The sequence below is a fragment of the Ambystoma mexicanum genome, chromosome 4q (genome assembly GCF_040938575.1).
Source record: "Ambystoma mexicanum isolate Mex_15411 chromosome 4q, UKY_AmexF1_1, whole genome shotgun sequence".
NCBI classification, from domain to species: Eukaryota; Metazoa; Chordata; class Amphibia; order Caudata; family Ambystomatidae; genus Ambystoma; species Ambystoma mexicanum.
This window is the reverse complement of record NC_090928.1, coordinates 1,293,195,142-1,293,217,097: the sequence shown is the minus strand read 5'-3', so window position 1 is coordinate 1,293,217,097 and position 21,956 is coordinate 1,293,195,142. Positions and strand designations below refer to the sequence as shown.

General features: G+C 47.0%; 1 protein-coding gene across 5 annotated transcripts in view; it reads right to left on the bottom strand.

Annotated features, from left to right (window-relative positions):
• The window catches only part of LOC138468387 (NACHT, LRR and PYD domains-containing protein 3-like), a 1,409,260-nt gene that overhangs the window by 586,621 nt on the left and 800,683 nt on the right, over window positions 1-21,956 (bottom strand). For all 5 annotated transcript variants that reach the window (XM_069608927.1, XM_069608925.1, XM_069608926.1 and 2 more), the window contains one exon: window positions 5,404-5,468. In XM_069608927.1, the coding sequence (XP_069465028.1) occupies window positions 5,404-5,468 (65 nt within the window). The remainder of the gene's footprint in view (window positions 1-5,403; window positions 5,469-21,956) is intronic.

Sequence of the window (21,956 nt, the reverse complement as noted above, 5' to 3'; positions counted from 1 at the left end):
ATGGAGTGAGTTCTTATATGGCCAGGGTTCCTGGTTAGATGTGTAGTGGTATGGAGTGAGTTCTTATACGGCCAGGGTTCCTGGTTAGATGTGTAGTGGTATGGAGTGAGTTCTTATACTGCCAGGGTTCCTGGTTAGATGTGTAGTGTATGGAGTGAGTTCTTATACTGACAGGTTTCCTGGTTAGATGTGTAGTGGTATGGAGTGAGTTCTTATACTGCCAGGTTTCCTGGTTAGAAGTGTAGTGGTATGGAGTGAGTTCTTATATGGCCAGGGTTCCTGGTTAGATGTGTAGTGGTATGGAGTGAGTTCTTATACGGCCAGGGTTCCTGGTTAGATGTGTAGTGGTATGGAGTGAGTTCCTATACTGCCAGGGTTCCTAGTTAGATGTGCAGTGGTATGGAGTGAGTTCCTATACTGCCAGGGTTCCTAGTTAGATGTGCAGTGGTATGGAGTGAGTTCCTATACTGCCAGGTTTCCTGGTTAGATGTTTAGTGGTATGGAGTGAGTTCTTATACGGTTAGATGTGTAGTTTATGAAGTGTGTGTTTATACTGCCAGGTTGTATGGTTAGATTTGTAGTGGTATACAGTGAGTGTTCTTACCTGAGCTATATTAGTCCCACTTTTTAAACACTTTCATGAGATTAACCTTAACTCTTGATTTAAAAAGATGTTTTAATATTCGCTATATAATAGTTGCCCATTTGAACTCCTAAAAGAAGATATAGGAAAAAAGGCTACAAAGTTTCCATGTGGACATTTGAAGATGCATGCAACTTTGGCAGCTGCACTCGGGCCATTTCACTAATCAGCTGCTGGTGTGTCTTTGAACCATGGGTAGCTGAAAAATGCATGTATCCAGTATATGGCTGGCAGAAGAAAGCAAAGGTGTAAACACTGACACCAGCATTTTACCACAGAGGATATGTGGAAATTGTGTTAGTTTAGTGGTGCACTCTGTCTTGCAGAAAACCACTGTCATGTTGTGTTGTGAAAAAAAAACAGAACGTTCACTTTTGCAGATCAAATTCAGTGACATTATGATTTTATGTTAAGCACGGTTTTCCCAAAGAAGGTGCCACATGTTGCATCATTCTAAATTGTAGCGACCAGCTAGTGGCTACCCACCCACAGCTACCTTTAGAGGGTAGCACCCAGCTAGTGGCTACACATCCACAGCTACCTTTAGAAAGTAGCACCCAGCTAGTGGCTACACGTCCACAGCTACCTTTAGAGAGTAGCGCCCAGCTAGTGGCTACCCATCCACAGCTACTTTTAGAGAGTAGCGCCCAGCTAGTGGCTACCCATCCACAGCTACCTTTAGAGAGTAGCATCCAGCTAGGGGCTACATATCCACAGCTACGTTTAGAGAGTAGCACCCAGCTAGTGTACACACATCCACAGCTACCTTTATAGGGTAGCACCCAGCTAGTGGCTACACATCCACAGCTACCTTTAGAGGTTAGCACCCAGCTAGTGGCTACACATCTACAGCTACCTTTATATGGTAGCACCCAGCTAGTGGCTACACATCCACAGCTACCTTTAGAGAGTAGCACCCAGCTAGTGGCTACACATGCACAGCTACCTTTAGGGAGTAGCACCCTGCTAGTGGCTACACATCCACAGCTACCTTCAGAGAGTAGCACCCAGCTAGTAGCTACACATCCACAGCTACCTTTGGTGAGTGAAGGACACCCGAGGGTAGCACCCAGCTAGTAGCTACACATCCACAGCTACCTTTGGTGAGTGAAGGACACCCAAGGGTAGCACCCAGCTAGTGACTTCACATCTACAGCTACCTTTAGAGAGCAGAACCCAGCTAGTGGCTACCCAGTCACAGCTACCTTTAGAGGGTAGCGCCCAGCTAGTGGCTACACATCTACAGCTACCTTTATATGGTAGCACCCAGCTAGTGGCTACACATCCACAGCTACCCTTAGAGGGTAGCACCCAGCTAGTGGCTACACATCCACAGCTACCTTTGGTGAGTGAAGGACACCCGAGGGTTGCACCCACCTAGTGGCTACACATCTACAGCTAGCTTTAGAGGGTAGCACCCAACTAGTGGCTACACATCCACAGTTACCTTTAGAGGGTAGCACCCAGCTAGTGGCTACACATCCACAGCTACCTTTAGAGAGTAGCACCCATCTAGTGGCTACACATCCACAGCTACCTTTAGAGAGTAGCATCCTGCTAGTGGCTACACATGCACAGCTACCTTTAGAGAGTAGCACCCAGCTAGAAGCTACACATCCACAGCTACCTTTAGAGAGTAGCACCCAGCTAGTGGCTACACATCCACAGCTACCTTTGGTGAGTGAAGGACACCCGAGGGTAGCACCCAGCTAGTAGCTACACATCCACAGCTACCTTTGGTGAGTGAAGGACACCCGAGGGTAGCACCCAGCTAGTGGCTACACAAATTACAGCTACCTTTAGAGAGTAGCGCCCAGCTAGTGGCTACTCATCCACAGCTACCTTTAGAGAGTAGCGTCCAGCTAGTGGCTACCCATCCACAGCTACCTTTAAAGAGTAGCACCCAGCTAGTGGCTACCCATCCACAGCTACCTTTAGAGAGTAGCTCCCAGCTAGTGGCTACATATCCACAACTACCTTTAGAGAGCAGCGCCCAGCTAGTGGCTACCCATCCACAGCTACCTTTAGAGAGTAGCACCCAGCTAGTGGCTACACATCCACAGCTACCTTTGGTGAGTGAAGGACACCAGAGGGTAGCACCCAGCTAGTAGCTACACATCCACAGCTACCTTTGGTGAGTGAAGGACACCCAAGGGTAGCACCCAGCTAGTAGCTACACATCCACAGCTACCTTTGGTGAGTGAAGGACACCCGAGGGTAGCACCCAGCTAGTGGCTACACATCTACAGCTACCTTTAGAGAGCAGAACCCAGCTAGTGGCTACCCAGTCACAGCTACCTTTAGAGAGAAGCACCCAGCTAGTGGCTACCCATCCACAGCTACCTTTAGAGAGTAGCACCCAGCTAGTGGCTCCACACTGACAGCTACCTTTGGTGAGTGAAGGACACCCAAGGGAGAACAAAGACTACTTAGGTTGGCGAAGGGCTGTTCGAGGTATTGAACACAGTGTCCTGAGAGATTCGTTCAAACAATAGCTATTTAAAACACATTAGAACCCTAGGAGGTGCCGTGAACCAATGAGAATGCTCGGAACGTGGGCTGTATTCACCAAGGAAGGCCTGCGTTCCGAGCATTTTCATTGGTGTAGGCCGCTCCCCCTTCAACTCAGCACCCATGTAGATGGTGTCATCCACATGAAAAATGGACTTCAGGAACAGCAGTACTGCCAGTGCCGGGACGCACAAGCAAGGTACGTTTATTTATTTATTTATTTATTTTTTTTAAATGTTAGTTCACAATTTCTTTTTTTTAAAATAAATTTATTTTCAAAAGTATATCAACATAACATATGTACAACAATATAACATCAGACATAATTATAACAAAATCAACTAACTATATACAACTATATGTTAAAGACACCATTAACACTTGTGTAGGCATCTACATGGATGCTAATGGCGATATGCCCCTAGGTGGCAGGCCGACTCTGTAGGTAACAGCTCCCCTCCCTCGTTAAGGGATCCTCGCTTCGCTCAGGACCTTAACTTGGGCGGCGGCCTGTTACCTAAAGGGTCGGCCCACCACCTTGGGGCTCATCGCCTCATTCTAACTATTGGAAAAAGTTCATTATGCATTTGCATTGGACAATCTACAGGAAGAACTGGCACAGTCTGCAGATTATTCAGAATGCCACATTCTAAGGATACCAGAAGTACAGAGCATACTTGCAGCCAATTTCCTGTATTAGCCGCGTGGTTTTGGTTCGATTATCGAGAGGCCCACACATATGAATCCTCAGCCAATTACCCCACAACTTCCCAGGTGGATATAAATAGTATCCACATGCCATTGATTATCTATGTTAATACAAATACCCAAAAAGTCTGCATTATCTCTAGGAAGACGAGAATGCTAACTTGCCTTTTTATTGGTATATAAAGGCACTCCTTGCGACCACCATCTGTGCCCTTTTTACTATTTTCTTTCACGGGAAAGAGCAATGCAGGTTATCATAGCTTTATAGACCCCGCCCATGGGCCATACAGGGCTGTGGGCCAGCCTTTCGCTCGATCCTCATATTACCCGACGCGGCCCTCAGGGGGGTCTACTTAATTATAATATCACGATGGTGATGGGGCATTGTAAAACCTGAGTCAGCAGAGGTCTCTAACCACTGTTACAAAGCTTGATGTTTCTCCCCCAACATTCTGCCTCATTCTAGAGTGTCACCAGGGCAATGCTCATTGGTTGCTGCTAAGCACTTTGTTCAACTGTTTCCTTTTCTTTCTAGCCTGCATGTGGCCTGTTTTAGTGACTCAGCCATTCTATAATGGCATTACAGCCCTTGGGCACCTAACTCCAGTGTGTCCCCATAAAACTTGTTACAGCCATCTGCCCTGGACTGGAGAGCTCCAATGTAAGGTTTGATTCTCCTTCTCTCTGTGTGATTGTGGAGTTTAGGGGGGGGGGGTTCTCGGGTTGGGCAACCTTACAGGAAGCAAAAATAAGAACATCCATAGGTGAGGAATTGGAGTACGACTTTGCAACACTCATCCCAGGGGAAACAGTCTTGTTGGAAGACTTGAACAAAAATCAAATCACCTGGATTATGCGAGGAGCAGCAATGGCAAAGAAATTGATATTAAAGGCTTGGAAAACAACTGACTTTTTGAATTGGCGCAAATGGCTAGAGGAAATGTACAGAGTTTGTAATATTGAACGAATGAATTACATGGTGCAAAAGAAGGCTTCAAGTTTTCAGAAGATTTGGGGGTCATTCTTGGATTTAGACCTGTCCTAGTGGGTGTTTGGTTTGCGGGCTGCAAGACAGATAAGTAATTTTTTAATTATTTATGTAATTCAGATGATGTTAAAAAGGTTTCTTTGTTGTATTCTTTTACTATACTGATAGTCAATTTGGACATTTTAGCCAAGTTTCTGGATGAGATTGGGGGGAGTGGGGGTGGGTTATGTTTTTTTTTTTTTTTATTCTGGGTTGTTGATGTTAAAATGTAAGGATTGATATTGGTATTGTGACCGGGTTTATATATGGGGTCTCACTGTTTTGAATGTTATATAATTTGTTTTAAGAAAACAATACATTTGTTTAAAAAAAGAACATCTTTAACAGTGGCAAATTATATTGGGGAGATAGATTCTCTAATAGCTATGAAATGATTTTGGAAATTAAGCATGATTTCTTAGAAACTTCCTCATCCCGAATTAGAAAAAGGGTAATGTGTAGGACAATAGCCTAGTAAAGTACACTGAGGTCGCCAGCAACACCCATCTCTTACCGGTAACGATACACGTTCTCATCCACAATGTATTCTTCATCAATCAGCAGTGCGACTGAGGGAAACTAAAGGAAAAGAGACAGTAATTATCTTCTAACCTGCATCTTAATCAAGGATTATACCAATGCAGCAGTAGTCTTAATACTCCAATGTTCCTTGTTGCAGCATTGAATTCTGGGGTGCTTCCCTCAACTGGTGACGGTCACAGCTATCCCCATGTCACACACTAGCTTTTGTCGTACTATTCATCCTGCTACTTTATCAATCAATAAACAATGGATGCCATATTAGCACCCTATCAGACAAGTCTGCAACCCATCACATCTATTATACACACTGGAAAAACATGCATATTTTATATATTTAACCAATGTAATAAATATGTGTGCATTGTGTACATTGTGGGGCAAATTGTGTCCCTTGTTTGTCAGCCGACACGTGTTTCGACCCTTGGGTCTTTACCAAGGCTGATGAGAATTCCAAAATCATGTGAAGTGCGCATTTTGTGACATAGATGTGACATATATAATATTGGTGCACAGTGAGTGATGTTTAGGTGAGGTGAAGTGTTTAGTTAAGTGAAGCAAGGTAAATAATCACATACATTTGATCCAATGGTAAAGCATTCAGGGCAGAAAGAGAGGAGAAAGCACAAAGGAAAGATTAGCAAGGTAGTTGTAGGAGGTGGTTCGGGTTAGTGGTTTGAGAGGATGGATGCCTCTTACCTATTGTACGTGGTTTCTAGCCCCCTATGGGGTCCTGGTCCGTTGTATATGATGGCTCTCCTGTAGAGACAGTGGCTCCTGTTGGGCCCTGTAAGGTAAGTGGGTTGGAGTTAGGTGCGTTTTTTGCTGTCTGATGCTTAAGATGTAAGTTAGTTATTGGTAGGGGCTCCTGAGGGAGTCAGGATGCTGTGGGTCATGTCCTCTTGTGTGGTTGCATGCTGGGGCTAGGGGTGTGGGTCCCAGGGGCGGGATATCAACCCTTATAGGAGATGGGTGCCGATGTGGCTGTCTGATGCCATAAGGAAGTAAAAAGATGTGGTGGGGGCTCCTGGTGGAGAATGGATGCTGCGGGTGATGACCACATGTGTGGTGGCATGCTGGGGACCGGTGTGTGGGTCCCTGCGGCAGGAGGGGGCCAAGATCAATAGGAGGATGCAGCCCGGTGCAATGGTGGAGCGCCGCTGTGATTGTGTGCCTGCCCTGATGGGGTGTTTTGATTCAGGTAGTCCACATATTGGTTGAGTTCTTCTTGGGTTCCTTTCCATATGAGGATGACATCATCTATATAGCGTGCCCAGTTGACGATAAGGGTGGTGAACTTTGTTTCTCGCATGGCATGTTCCTGTTCATAAGAGTGCGTGAAGCAGTTGGCTAGCGCTGGAGCATAGCTGGCTCCCATCGCGATCCCCTTGGTTTGTTTGTAGTATTCTTCGTTGAAAATAAATATATTGTTGGTCAATGAGAATTTGAGAAAAGTCTTTGTCATTTCCACTTGGTCAAGGTGTGATGCTGATTCATGTTTAAGGAGATATCCTAGGCTGGTTTGATTTGCACCTTCACGAGGGCACGGGGACCCTGATCTTCGGTCTCCCCTCTTTTTTGGTTTAAACCGAGCGGCATTCCCCCTTTGTGCAATTAACCCCAGCCCTCGGCGGCCAAGGATAACGCACGCCCCATGAGACATTAAGGAAGGCACACTCTCCCCCATCAGGGCAGGCACACAATCACAGCGGCGCTCCACCATTGCGCCGGGCTGCATCCTCCTATTGATCTTGGCCCCCTCACTAAACAGTGGTGCTATCCTGCCGCAGGGACCCACACCCCGGGCCTCAGCATGCCACCACACACTTGGTCATCACCCACAGCATCCATTCTCCACCAGGAGCCCCCACCACATCTTTTTACTTCCTTATGGCATCAGACAGCCACATCGGCACCCAACTCCTATAAGGGTTGATATCCCTCCCCTGGGACCCACACCCCTGGCCCCAACATGCAACCACACAAGAGGACATGAACCACAGCATCCTGACTCCCGCAGGAGCCCCCACCAACAACTAACTTACTTCTTAAGCATCAGACAGCAAAAAACGCACCTAACTCCAACCCACTTACCTTACAGGGCCCAACAGGAGCCACTGTCTCTACAGGACAGCCATCATATACAACGGACCAGGACCCCATAGGGGGCTAGAAACCACGTACAATAGGTAAGAGGCATCCATCCGCTCAAACTACTAACCCGAACCACCTCCTACAACTACCTTGCTAATCTTTCCTTTGTGCTTTCTCCTCTCTCTTTCTGCCCTGAATGCTTTACCATTGCATCAAATGTATGTGATTATTTACCTTGCTTCACTTAACTAAACACTTCACCTCACCTAAACATCACTCACTGTGCACCAATATTATATATGTCACAAAATGCACACTTCACATGATTTTTGAATTCTCATCAGCCTTGATATAGACCCAAGGGTCGAAACATGTGTCAGCTGACAAACAAGGGGCACATTTTGCCCCACAATATACCCAATACGTATCTACTCAATGTTAAAAGCAACTTAGCACTAGCACAAATAAAAGCGAAAATTGTATCGCAATAACCAACGTGTTAGAACCATTTTTTGAACTACGGAAGCAAGATATCCAGGAGGAAACTTTCTCTTTCTACTCAACAACTGTGGTCCTGGCTAAATCCCAACAGCTCTTGCAACAGATGAACCCCATTAACGCTTGCTTAAGATACAACAGGGCCCAGCACAGGTCGTTTCCACACCTAGTGCCAACCACGATCCTATAATAAATATGTGTCATTAAAAGAACAAATGTGTTGAAAATATTTGATCATTTCAAGTTTAAAACTGAAGGTGTGCCTAATATAATCACATTGTCAAGCTCAAACATGCTCGTTTTGCCTTGAATGTTATGTTATGTTACTTTGCATTTATATAGCGCCTTATGTATCACTGGTATGATCTCAAAGCGCTGGTAGGTTGAACGCCCTCGGGAACCGTAGTTCAAGTCAGTTGAGAGAGAGAGAGAGAGAGAGAGAGAGAGAGAGAGAGAGAGAGAGAGAGAGAGAGAGAGAGAGAGAGAGAGAGAGAGAGAGAGAGAGAGAGAGAGAGAGAGAGAGAGAGAGACGTAAGGTGCGTGGGTGCACCGGATATGTGTGCAGCTGGTGAGGCACTTGCATGATAGCTGCCTCTTAGCGGTAGGTAAGGTATTTGGGAGGTCATGAATATGTGTTCATTATGGAGGGTTGACACCCAGACTGATTTCTGGCTGCGTTAGGCCTGAGGAGACGCTTACGCTAGCGGTGTGTGCTCAGCTAGCTGTGTTTAATTAGGATGTTGAGGAGTAAGAGGTAGGTGTTAGTATGAGAGCAGCTATACTGAATGTGTCATAGTATCGCTGTGTTCTAGTTGAGTGGTGGTGTATAGGAGAGAGTATGTGTGGTAGTGTGATATGGTGGTTTTTAGTAAGGCCGTTCCATCCACTCCGTCCGTTCCATCCACTCCATCCATTCCATCCGTTCCATGTACTCCATCCATTCCATCCGTTCCATGTACTCCATCCATTCCATCCGTTTCATCCACTCCGTCCGATCCAACCACCCCGTCCGATCCAACCACCCCGTCCGATCCAACCACCCCGTCCGATCCAACCACCCCGTCCGATCCAACCACCCCGTCCGATCCAACCACCCCGTCCGATCCAACCACCCCGTCCGATCCAACCACTCCGTCCGATCCATCCACTCGTCCACTCCATCCACTCTATCCGATCCATTATTCCATCTGATCCATCATTCCAACCGCTCCATTCATTCCACCCGTTCCATCCGTTCCATCCCATCTACTCCATTTGTTTCATCCGCTCTATTTATTCCATCTGTTCTATCCGTTTCATCCATTCCATCTGTTCAATCCACTTCACCTGATCCATCTACTACATCTGTTCCATCCACTCCAATCCGCTCCATTCCTTCCATCTGCTCCCTCCGTTCTATCCATTCCGACTTTTCGTTCAACTCGTTCTGTTCCATCCACTCCATCTGTTCCATCCACGCCTTATGTTCCACCCGCCCCTTCAGTTCCATCCTCTCCTTCAGTTCCATCCGCTCCTTCAGTTCCATCCGTCAACATTGGGGCATTGGTTGCACAATGCATGGTGGATGTGTGGCATAAACAACCCACATCAAAGCAACCCATGATGGGGAACACCAGGCCAGAAGTATTGGCTCGCTGCATCATGAAACACAACTAGCCAGGATTTACATGGCACAAGGACAGTGCAAGCACTGGTCATGGGTGGATGGGGTCCAATAACCAGTAGTGGCGTAGAACCGCAAGAGGGCCGATGCAGAGCTGGTAGGCAGTACCCCCAAGAAGACTGACAAGGAGTCAAGGCACTGAGTCAAGGAGGCAGGTAAGGAATTAGGTGAACAAGAGGGCAGGCTAGAAGGAGTCCAGACAATAGATAAGCAAGGGAACAGGAGGGCAGGGTAGAAGGAGTCCAGACAATAGATACACAAGGGAACAGGAGAGAAGGCTGGAATGAGTCCAGGTAATAGATAAGCAAGGGAACAGGAAAGCAGGCTGCAAGGAGTCCAGACAATAGATAAGCAAGGGAACAGGAGGGCAGGGTGGAAGGAGACCAGACAATAGATATGCAAGGGAACAGGCGAGTCCAGGCAATAGATAAGCAAGGGAACAGGAGAGCAGGGTGGAAGGAGTCCAGACAATAGATAAGCAAGGGAACTGGAGAGCAGGGTGGAAGGAGTCCAGACAATAGATAAGCAAGGGAACAGTAGAGCAGGCTGGAAGGAGTCCAGACAATAGATAAGCAAGGGAACAGGAGGGCAGGGTGGAAGGAGTCCAGACAATAGATACGCAAGGGAACAGGAGGGCAGGGTGGAAGGAGTCCAGACAATAGATAAGCAAGGGAACAGGAGAGCAGGGTAGAAGGAGTCTGGGCAATAGATAAGCAAGGGAACAGGAGGGCAGGGTGGAAGGAGTCCAGACAATAGATAAGCAAGGGAACAGGAGAGCAGGGTGGAAGGAGTCCAGACAATAGATAAGCAAGGGAACAGGAGGGCAGGGTGGAAGGGGTCCAGACAATAGATAAGCAAGGGAACAGGAGGGCAGGGCAGATGGAAGGACAATTACAACAGACCCCAGATAGAAACACAACCGAAGCACTGGAGAGAGTGGAGATAGCAGAAATAAAACAAAAAGGAGTGGAAGATTCAGACAAGTTTAAGATGCATCATAACGCTTGCTTTGCTGGGTTTTATGCTGCTGAAGGGATGGAATGGCTGTTCAGCCTTGCTCCCGTCATTGCCAGGGCACCAACAAACACACGCAGCAATGCACATTCAGGGAACCAAGCCAGAGGCCATCCGTTGCTATCACGAGAAAGTGCAGCATAGAGGTGTTCTCAGAGGTGCAGAAGTTGTAGTGCATTTTGTATTTTATTGATATTTATAAATCGTCTTGACAAAGCACTGTACAGGGTTTACAAAAAACAGTACAGAATATGGATTTGGTAAGATACAAAATTAATAAGTGTAAGGAAGGCATGGTTATCCAAAGCACGACAGACACACAGAGTATAATCCAAGAGTGTTTGTTCAACAGTATAAGGGTGAGAAAAAAGCCTAATCTAAGCCTTGATCTAAGAAGGGAGCAAGATACAAACATCAATGTAAAGAAAACACTGTCCTAGTGGTGTTGTGTCAAAACAAAATGGCCTATACTAATAAACCTATTGCCAATCCTTACACTATATAACAAAAGGGTGTGGGACAATGATATGTATAACAAAAGAGTGTAGTGCAAATTGAACTGTCCAAAAGGGTTTCAATAGTTCAGGACTGCTGAACTAATACACTCCCTTCCCCCTGGTACATCACGGGGCAAGGCGGAACAGTGGAATGACTGTGAGCACCCCTAGAGTCTATAGGCATCAGGAAGCAGTTTCTTCAGAAAAGACAGGATCTCTCAAATCAGTGTCTTTTGTTTGGCATCACAAGACTTTTCACAAGCTCTCACCATGCGAGATTCCCTTCTTCCCCGACTTCCTCGTGATACCCCTTTCGTTGGATTCACCTTTGTCTTTACACCACTGTTAAGTCACTTTAACAAAATACGGGATTCACTTCCCCTTGCTTTCGCTTGGCATCCCTCCGTCGGGTTCATTGAAGCCTTTACATCACAGTTCAGTTAACTTCATCAGTTTTACTAGCTTATAGCACTCAGGAACTCTAAATGTCTTTTAAAACAAATATTTGGTATGGCATCCCTCCGTCGGGTTCACACTTTCCTTTACAACATAGTTCACTGATCTTTACTTTACAATTGTTCACTTTGTTTCCCACTTGTCAAAGATTTTCGATTGTACGAGGACTTTGCTTGCACCTTCGTATGACCACTTTGACTTTCTTTTACTTTGGTTCGCCTTTCCTAAGGCCTTCTGGTATTTGCAGTCTTTCCAATGATCTTACTTTGAAACTAACAGTTTGACTATGGGTGAATAGCCTTTCGAGAAGGTAATAATCTATTACCAGACCACTGCGTTATTCTTAACATAGTTCAATTTTAAAAACATTTGCAATGTTGCAGGCTTCCCTCTCGGTTTTCTATGACACACACAGCTTCTGCCTTCATTGTTCTTTGTATTTTCACCTGTGGTTTCACAAAACCCCGCGAGCCTCATCAAATGCTTTGGAATGTTTCACCCGGTAACACCAGCCGGTCTCACAGTTCACTCACCGGTAGCACTCGATACCATTCGGCTTGCCTCCTCCCGACTCCGTCGTTCACCCGAAGGAGGGCACGACCTTCACTCTGCAGCTGGCCGGGCCATGGCCCTTCTCTCGCCTCTTGGCCTCTTCTACTCTGCTTCCATGGTCGCTCCAATTCCACAGGCTCTATTCTCCTACTGCTATGCTGGTTCTGCTTGACTTGCTTGCCCTGCTCGCTCATGCTCCGTCTTTTATACCAGTGTGGAAAGGGAACAGGATTCAGGTGCGAGTCATCAAGATTAAGTGCCTGAGCCTGATATTGGGACATGTCAAACTGACTGGTTGTGTGGGAGTCTGTCTTTCTCCGAAGCGCTTTGTCAGGGCAGCAGAGTGTGTGTAGGAAAGGGGGGGGTTATAAGGTTCCTAGATAGTATATAGAATCAGGGTGTTTTACAGGGAAATAGGTGTAGGAATACTGCGTCCCTCCACCGGGTGCCCCATGCACACTCCCCAGAGATCCCTCATCCAGGTGATCCTCCCGCACTGGTCCACCTCCGGGGTCTGGATCCAGTAGCGATGACCGTTCAGAAGAAATAATGTGCCCAAATTAAAGGGCAGGAATGCATGTTTGCTAAACAATATCTGCACTAAGACAATATAATGGAAACATTTTCCCCTCTATCGGAGTCCCACGAAGAAATGTTGGGAAAAGATTTCATGGGGCTGAGATGTTTTCTGAGAAAGTATGAGCTAGGTTTGTAAAATTGTGATGAAACTGTCTCCACTCCACTCTTGCCCTTCCCTACCTTTCACGTCCCTTCACCCCCTCTCACAAGCCCCCACAACCACTGTTTCTCTCCTTTCACACGCTCACCCCACGGCTTCTAACTCTGACCCTATCCCCTCATCCCTTATGTCTACCATATAGCCTATCATTCCTTATCTTACCTCAATTCCCAAACTAACTATCTTCTTAACCTTCTGTACCCCCTTTAAACATGCTACTATAATTCCCATTGTTAAGACACCCTCCCTTCCTTCTTCTCGTTCTAACTTTCACACTATTTTGCTCCTCCCATTTCTCTACAAACTTCTGGAAAGGTCACTTTATTCTTAAGTTTCATCTCACCTCAACTCAACTCCCACCCTTTGCTGCCATCAGTTCAAACGGGATTTCCTTTGGCACACTCTACCAAAACGGATCTCCTTCACGTCTCCAACTCTCTTCTTTCTGCCCGTCACAATAAACAATTCATCTATTCCTATTCCTTTTTATCTTTCAACTGCCTTTGACTCAGCTGATCACCTCAAATTACTTTCTGCTCTCACCTCTCCTGCCTTCTCTGATGCTGTTCTTCAATGGTTGTGATCTTATCTTTCCTTGTGCACCTGCTTGGTATTCTAGGCTGGTCTTACTTCTGCGATTTGCACTTTTCTCTATGGGGTCCCACAATGTTCTGTTCTTGGTCCACTACTGTTCTCATTCTACACTGTTCCCCTCTCTGCACTTATTCAGTCGTTCAAGCTCTCATCTCACTTTTATGCCAACAACTGCCATTATTTTTCTCATTCTCCTCCCTTTCCGGCTCTCTTCATTCCACTGTCTCACTGTTCAATTTTAGATGTCTTCTCACTTTCAACATCTTTACCCATCCAAAACCGAATTTTTCTCCCTCTGGTCTTTTCTTCTCTCCTGTCTTTCTCCCCTTTTCTGTACTTGCTCACAGCCTTGTTGACCTTTAAACTCTCTTTCATTTTCAAAAATATTATCCCTGCGACTGTACATATCTGGCGCTACTATCTTTCTAATCTGTCGCATACAACCTTTTCTATCTTTTCAAACTGCCAAACTCCTCATGTCATCTTCCATTCTTCCTCGACTCTATTATTGCTCTGCCCTCTTAGTGGGCCTTCATTCTCCTGATCTTACTCCATTCCATTTTGTCTAGAATTCCGTCTCTCCTTTCCATCTCCTTCCTTCACTTCCAATCCCATCTTCTTTCCCGTTTGCTTGCTATTGTCTTTAAATTCTACCATGCTCCCCCTATCAGTGGTCTCTTGTATCACCCTAATAACTCTCGGCACTCTTCCTTCACAACATTGGCATCTTCTCTCTGTCCCAACCCCCCATGCTACTTCTCGCTTCTGCTCCTTTTCTCTTCTTGCGCCTAAATTCTAGATCTCTCTTCCTCCTGGCATTCACTCTTCACCCTCACTTCACATCTTTTGTACTAGGTTAAAAGCACATTATCTTTCTTCTCTCTCTGCTAATTAATTTCCTGGTGCTTATGTGAGAAACCAAAGGGTGTCTTACTGACTAGTCCCTTGGGACCTTTCATCCAGGTTGCTGGGGCACGTCATGCCACGGCACACATAGGGTAGCAATGGTCCCCTAGGGACATCTAGTACCTTGTCATGTTTGCCTGTGGTGTACATAGAGGAACACTAGCCCTCTAGTAGCATCTCTTTCCTTGTCATGTCTCACCACAACACACATAGTGGAACTCTGCCCCTCTAGTAATATATCTCTCATTGTCATGTCTTGCTACGGCAGACATCGACGAACTCTGGCCCTCTAGTCACATCTGTTTACTTGTCATGTCTCTTCAGGGTACACATAGAGGAACTCTGCATCTCTAGTGATGTGTTTGCCCTTGTAATGGCTTGCCGGCACACACATAGGGTAACTTTGGCACCCTAGTGACATCTCGTTCCTTGTTATCTCTTGCCACGGCACAAATACAGGAACCCCAGCCCTCTAGTGACATGTCTTTCTATGATATGGTATGATAGATTATTCATAACGCGCTTAATCCCCAGAGGTTTCTTTTTTTTTAAATCAAAGTTTATTGACATTTTTGGTTATAACAACATACAAAGTTCAACATATCACATTTCCTAACATCTATTATATTACCTCTCCCCAGCCCACCCCCCCCCATCCCATGGTCATGGATCAAGCATGTACGTCAGCAATGTCAATTGGGCTCATGATGAGCACTGCCCAATACCATCAGGACATTCTTATTAGTCGCACACCCGGCTTTGGGCTCAGAACCACTCTTCCGTCAATACCCATACAACGCAATATGTTTCCTGAACAACGTGGAGCTCTGTAAGGTCCATCATGATCAGAATACCTTCCCAGTGGGCACCCTTCACCTCATGCCAGACGCCCGTATTTCTCGAAAAAGGGAAGCCACAAACCTTCAATGTCTGTTTTGGATTCATCAATAAGGTGCGTCAAAAACTCCATATCATAAATGGCACGAACCTTGATGACCCAGTCCTTTTCCACAGGCATGCTCGGGCTTTTCCACTTCTGTGCCAAACAACACCTAGCTGCCACCAGCATGGTCTGCAACATATGACCCTGTGTCTCTGCATGATCCCCACCCACGTCAATCCCAAAAAGGAGGAGCCATGGGGACATGTTCCTTTCCACTCCATCCACCCCCTTAATCCAGTATAGCACTTATTCCCAGTATATCTGCACTGCTGGGCAGTTCCAACACATATGCATGTAATCTCCTCTCTCTATTCCACATTTCCAACAGTGTGGGTCATACCCCACTTTCATCCTAGCTATCCTCTGCGGGAGGTAGTGCCACCTGTGAAGTACCTTCAGGGCCTGGTGTCGGAATTGAAGCGAGGCCGTTGAGCGGTTTGACTCATCTACACATCTTGGACCATCTTCTATCATCAATTTCTTCCCCTAAGTCTTTCCCCCCACTGTGTCCGCGCCGGTGCAGGGTCCCTTGGAGTTGCGAACATGAGGAGTTTGTAAAGGCTGGATATGACACCCTTAGAACCACGTCTGGAGATGAGAAGTTTTTCAAACTCTGTAAGATCTCTTCTGAGGGTATCTCCCCAAGCGGGTTCAGTGAGTGCTCCCTTCAGCTGGAGATAGCGAAACGGGGCGATATTGCTATGTCCCAGGGCATCCTCCAAGTCTTTCAGGGGCAAAAAAGATCCTCCCACCCACAAATGACCCGCCCTACTGAGGCCAGCCTCATACCATTGTTGAAATATTTCAGGGGCATCAATCCTATCTCTAATGGGGGGGGGGCCCCAAATTCAACTCAGCGGAGAGGGGCATGTCGTAAGCCATCTGCATACATGCCAACATTCCGAGGCACTTGGGAGGGAGATTTCTTCAGAGAAATCGGGAGAGAGCAATTTCCCCATAGGAATGCATTGGGGAAAGTACAATTTTAGGCGGGAGAACATGAAAAATGCAGTATTTTTCACTGAAAAATCGGGAGTCTCCCGCCTAAATTGGGTGGGTTGGCATATATGCATCTATAATACTCCCCTTCTTTCCACACCAACCATAAAACCCCCAGTACCGGATGTTGCAGGACCCTCCTAGGAATGCGTGCCCTGGGGACCCAAAGCCATTCATCCAGCGTGACTGGGGCCAGGACCCTGTTATCCATCGCCATCCATTGCTTCTCTGTCCCTGGAGTGAAGTGATCCACTAATATCCTTAATTGGCAGGCCTTGTAATAGTTTTCCAAGTCTGAAAATCCCACCCTGCCATCTTCCTTGAGCCTAATCAACACCTCATAAGAAATCCTGTGTTTCTTACCAGCCCAGAGGAATCGTAAGAGGGCCTGCTTCACCTTCGATAGGAACGTCTTGGGCACCACTACCGGGAGCATTTGGAACAAAAATAAAAACTTGGGGAGAACCACCATTTTCACCAGGTTAAGGCGCGCCATCCAGGAGAGCCCCGACCTCACCCAGCTGTCAATATCCCTCTTAATTGCTGTCCAGAAGGGGAGGAAATTGTTGGGAAAGAGGATCTCCGGGCTGTGCGTCACCTGGATACCCAATTAGTGAAACCCATCTCTCTGGAGGCGAAAGGGGAGTCCTTCCACATATTCCATGTCTGCACCCAACAGTCTGCCTGCTATAAATGCCACCAATTTCCCCAGATTAACCTTAAACCCTGAGAGATTTCCATATCGTGTCAAGCTTTGCAGTACATGGGGCACCATCTGGGATGGTTTGGTGATGAAAGCAGCACATCATCGGCGAACAGACCAACCTTACAGTGAGACTCTCCGATTTTCACCCCACAAATCGCCTCATCATAGCAGACAGAGGCTGCCCATGGTTCCATTACCAATGCATATATGAGGGGGGATAAAGGGCAGCCCTGCCTCATTCCCCTTCCCAGAGGGAACAACCCCGATTCAATCCCATTTGCCACCACCCTGGCTGTGGGAGTGGAGTACAGAGCCGACAACCAGCTCAGCCATTTCGGGCCCATCCCCAAGGATGCAAAGACCTCCCCCATGAAAGCCCAACTAACCCTGTCAAAGGCCTTTTCGGCATCCAGGGCTAATGAGAGAGCCCCCTCATGGCGGACCCCCCTTGAGTACAGCACGTGGAGGGTCTTTCGTATACTGTCAGAGCCTTGCCTATTAATCACAAAACCCACCTGATCCGGATGGATCAAACGAGGGAGGGATCTCTCCAGGCGTATGGCCAAGATCCTGCCAAAGATCTTCACGTCCATGTTTAGGCGGGAAATAGGCCTATATGAGCCACAGTCTGCCAGATCCTTTCCCGGTTTGGGGATCACAGCGATCAGAGCTTGTAGGAACGTAGGCGGGATGGTATCCTGACCCCTAATACAATTAAACAGTTTGGCCAATGCCTTTGCCAGGGTGAGTTGGAACTGCTTATAGAAGTCGGATGTGGAGCCATCCCCTCCCGGGACTTTCCCAGTTTTTAATCTCTGGAAGGCCACCTTCACCTCTTCCTCTGATATTTCCCCCTCCAATACCTCTCGTTCTGGATCTATTAACCGGGGGAGCGGGTGTTCGGCCAGGTAGGCCTGGATGTCCTCCCGTGACTCACCCTCCTGTCTAGTGTATAGTGTACAACCCTCTGTAGAAGTCTGTTAGGCAGAAACCTGTGCAGTTCCCTCTGGGACCACTGCAAAAGATTTAAGACTACAGGTGTTGGCAGTAAACCCACTTGGTAGCAGTCCGCACCGCACAGATTCACTGTGGTAGCTGTGGCTGAGCAGTCAGACTTCCCTCAAGAAGAGTTAGGCAGTATACAGAGGATACACAATAGGTACAGAGGCACAGTAGCACAAGCAAACACTGACCAGAGCTAGGTGTAAAAGTATAAACTTATTTATTAAAGGTACACTCATAAATTACACTAGCACATTAGAAAAGGTAAGAAAGTCAAACACAGTTACTATTACTCATATGTACATCCCTAATCATTTGTTGGACAATTCTAAGTTAACCCCACTTATTTCCAACCAGAGGTAAGCGCTTAACGTTAGATGGTACTCCAACAAGTATTACCAAAAGGGAGGGAAAAGGCAGAAATAAAGAGAGCAGTAAGGTAAAACACTTTTCACATAAGGTTAGCAAAGACAGTCAATGGTGGAACAAGGAGAATTAGTTCGGGGCCCGCTTTAGAGGGAGCCAGGCGAAAAATGTGTCCAAGATCACACAATGTCACAAGTCTTTGCAGGTGAGAAGAAAAGGTTTTACTATGGTTCTGAAAAGTTTAGTTAGGGTGTCCCAGACCTACCCAGGTTCGAGAGCCGAGGGCTAAATCTACCCCGTACAATCGGTGGCAAGGGAGGCCGGGCGGAACACAGTACCTTTAAAAGTGGAAAGATTCCTCCAGCGGTGGTAGTCGTTCCTGGTAGTGGGTGCAAGTCGCGGCGTCGTCCCGAGGAAGAGGTGATCTCGACGTAGAGGAAAGCTGCAGGTCGTTGCACTACCAGGGATGAGGCCAGCCGTGGAGTTTTCCGGTCACAAAGGATTTTTCCCCTCTTTCGCGGTTGAGGTAAAAAGTGGTATCCCGGTTGCCAGGGTGCTTGGCACAGGCAAGGCGGCCACGAGATGCTTTGGGACGGCGAAAAGAAGGCAGCAACTGGTTGTCCCCACCAGTTAAGGGAAGAAGACTCTCCGGCGGGAGATCTCCTCTGTCGTCGGGAAAAGTGGTGAGACGGTTCTGCAGGGCTTCACCGGTGGTGTCGTCTTGGCAGGTCGGCTCGGCTTCTCCCTCTTCGGCTTCTTAGGTCCTGTGGCGACTTCTGAAGAACCAGTCCCAAAAACCCTGCTTTTATGCAGCAAACCCCCATTCATACAGCCTAGCTGTCACTCAAACATGCTAAGTGGTGAGCGGGGTGGCTCACCACTTGGGCCAATCACACTAGAGTGCGACATGAGTTGGCAAGGCAACTCAGTCCAGGGTGCCTAAACCCCCTCCCACACCCCCTGTGGTACCCAGACAGAATGGCACCACTTTGGAGGGCTTCTGTGCAGAAGACCGCCAAAAGTGGAACAAAGGCTCGACTCGGGTTCAGGGTTACTGAAGTGAACCTAGACGCCATTTTGGCGGCGAGTTCTGGCAAAACATCCCAACCGGTGAATTTATATTAAATAAATAAACCGGCGGTATCTTTAACATTGCACCAAAAAGTGGTGCATCAAAAACAATGGGAAATCCCATTGGGAAATATTCCGGTGGAATATTTCCGTGGTATCCACTGCCACCAGCCAGAACTCGGCGAGGGGGGACGGGACAGTACCCCCTCGACAACAGACCCAGGGGCAATCTAATTGCCCCTACCAGTACTTCCACAGTAAGATGGTTTGTACTGGTTAAGTTCCTAAGTTAAGACTAGTAAAGTCAATGGCAACTTTACAGACCCAGGGAGACAGTAGTCAGTCCCAGGGTGTGGAGTCTATGTTTGGGGGTCTCTAGGACACCCCTGTGCTACTGCACTGAGGGTGCTGTGTAACACACATCCAAAAACCAATGATGGCCTATGGGGAAAATTACCCCCTACCCCGTAAGCACATAGCAAGTCACAGAAACACTCTCAGGTCATGTCCAAGAGTGAGGGTAAAAGAGTCTCACTCTTGGCAGGAGAAAAAAATAAACCCCAGAAAATCCAGCAAAGCTGCTGGGGGACTCACTAGGTTAGGAAATTCAGCCTAAACAGAGAATTCTTCCTAACAAAGTCTTCAAAACATTCCACAATCTCCTCCCCCTTCCCCGTCAACCTGCCTTCCCTGTCTCTGATGGCTCCCACCCCCCTTTCGAGTCTAGATCCCCTCGTTCTACGGGCTAGGAGGGTACCCACCCTATCACCCCGCTCATAGTACCTTTGTCGTGTGTACCTCATCTTCTTAACCACCTCTATAAGGACCGTGTGTAGCGCCTGTCTCCTCTCCCGCATTTCTCCCAGGAGGGCCTCTCGGTCTTCCCCTTTACGGGTGAGCCGGGCCCATAGATCCCTGAATTCGTCCCGGAGCCTGCTCTCAATAAGTACCCTCTCCCGCTTACGTCAGGCTCCCTCCGCTATAAGGAGCCCCTCCGAAAGGTGGCCTTAGCCGCCTCCCAGACCATCACCATCTCTGTGTCCCCATTATCATTGGTCTCAAAGTAGGCTTTCATTTTATCCGTTAGGAAGTTTCTGAAAACTTGGTCCCTTAGGAGCGTTTGTTTGTTTGTTTGTTTGTTTGTTTGTTTGTTTATTTATATGGCGCACCATACCCAGGGGCAGCAGGGCGCAGGCAGAAAGGATATGCAAGGCTTACAATGTTACAGAAATATACAAGATAAAATTATAGACATATGCAATTAAGGATTACAGGAATGAGAAATATACAAAACTTTACACATAAAACTATAATATCTTTACAAAGGAGTGAAATATACAGATACGTCTAGGGCTCTTTGGCGAGAACAAAGGCCTCAAGTATCTATACAGAGGTGTAAAATGTACAATTAAGTACGGGGGTTGTTGGAGTTCAAATGACTGATGAGATTCCTTCTAAAGTGCTGGTAGGGTTGATCGGCTCTCAGGTTGTGTGGCAAAGAATTCCAGAATGTGGCGGCTTTCACAGGGAAACTGTTACCTCCAATGGTGGAGAGTTTGAACCTGGGAATTATCAGACAGTTGGAATTGATAGTTCTTGTTTGTCTAATGGATGACTTTCTCTTAACTTTGTCCATCAAATAGCTGGGGGCAGCATTGTTGAGGGCTTTATGGGTTAGGGAGGCCAACTTTAGTTTGATTTTATTATCGGTGGAGAGCCAATTGTGTTGGCGTCTGGTAGTAGAGATGTGTTCTCTTTTATTAATGCCGAGGGCAGCTCTCAAGGCATTATTTTGCAGGATTTGTAACCTATGGGTAATGGCTTTGTTAGCACCGCTATATAGGGCATTACAATAATCGAGCCTGGACAGTATGAGTGCTCTTGCCAGGATCGTGCAGCTATCATTAGACAGGAATGGTCTGCCTGCTCTTATTAATTTGCAGGTGTACGCAGAGCTAGATGCTAGTGAGTTGACCTGTTTAGTGAATGACATAGTGGCATCCAGGTAAAAGCCGAGAGTTTTTACCTCCCTGGATACTTTGATGATATTGCCGTCTATGTTGAATTCGGCATATTCAAGGCCTAGTTTGTTGAGGTTGGCGGGGGTACCCAGGATGATGAGCTCTGTCTTGTCATCATTCAGGCATAGGCCATGAGATGCCATCCATGCCTGAATGATGAGATACACCCTGTTCACCAACTCTCTGTCCTTACTGTGATCCCCTGAAAGTGGGAGGAGAATCTGAGTGTCATCTGCGTAGTTGGTGTAGGTGACACCCAGATGATCCAGATCGTCGAACAGAGGCTTGGTGAAGATGTTGTATAGTGTGGGGGAGACGCATGAACCATGCGGGATTCCGCAAGTAATAGGAGAGGGGTCTGCTGCTGCTGATGGGGAGAAGACTCTCATTGTTCTCTCGCTCAAAA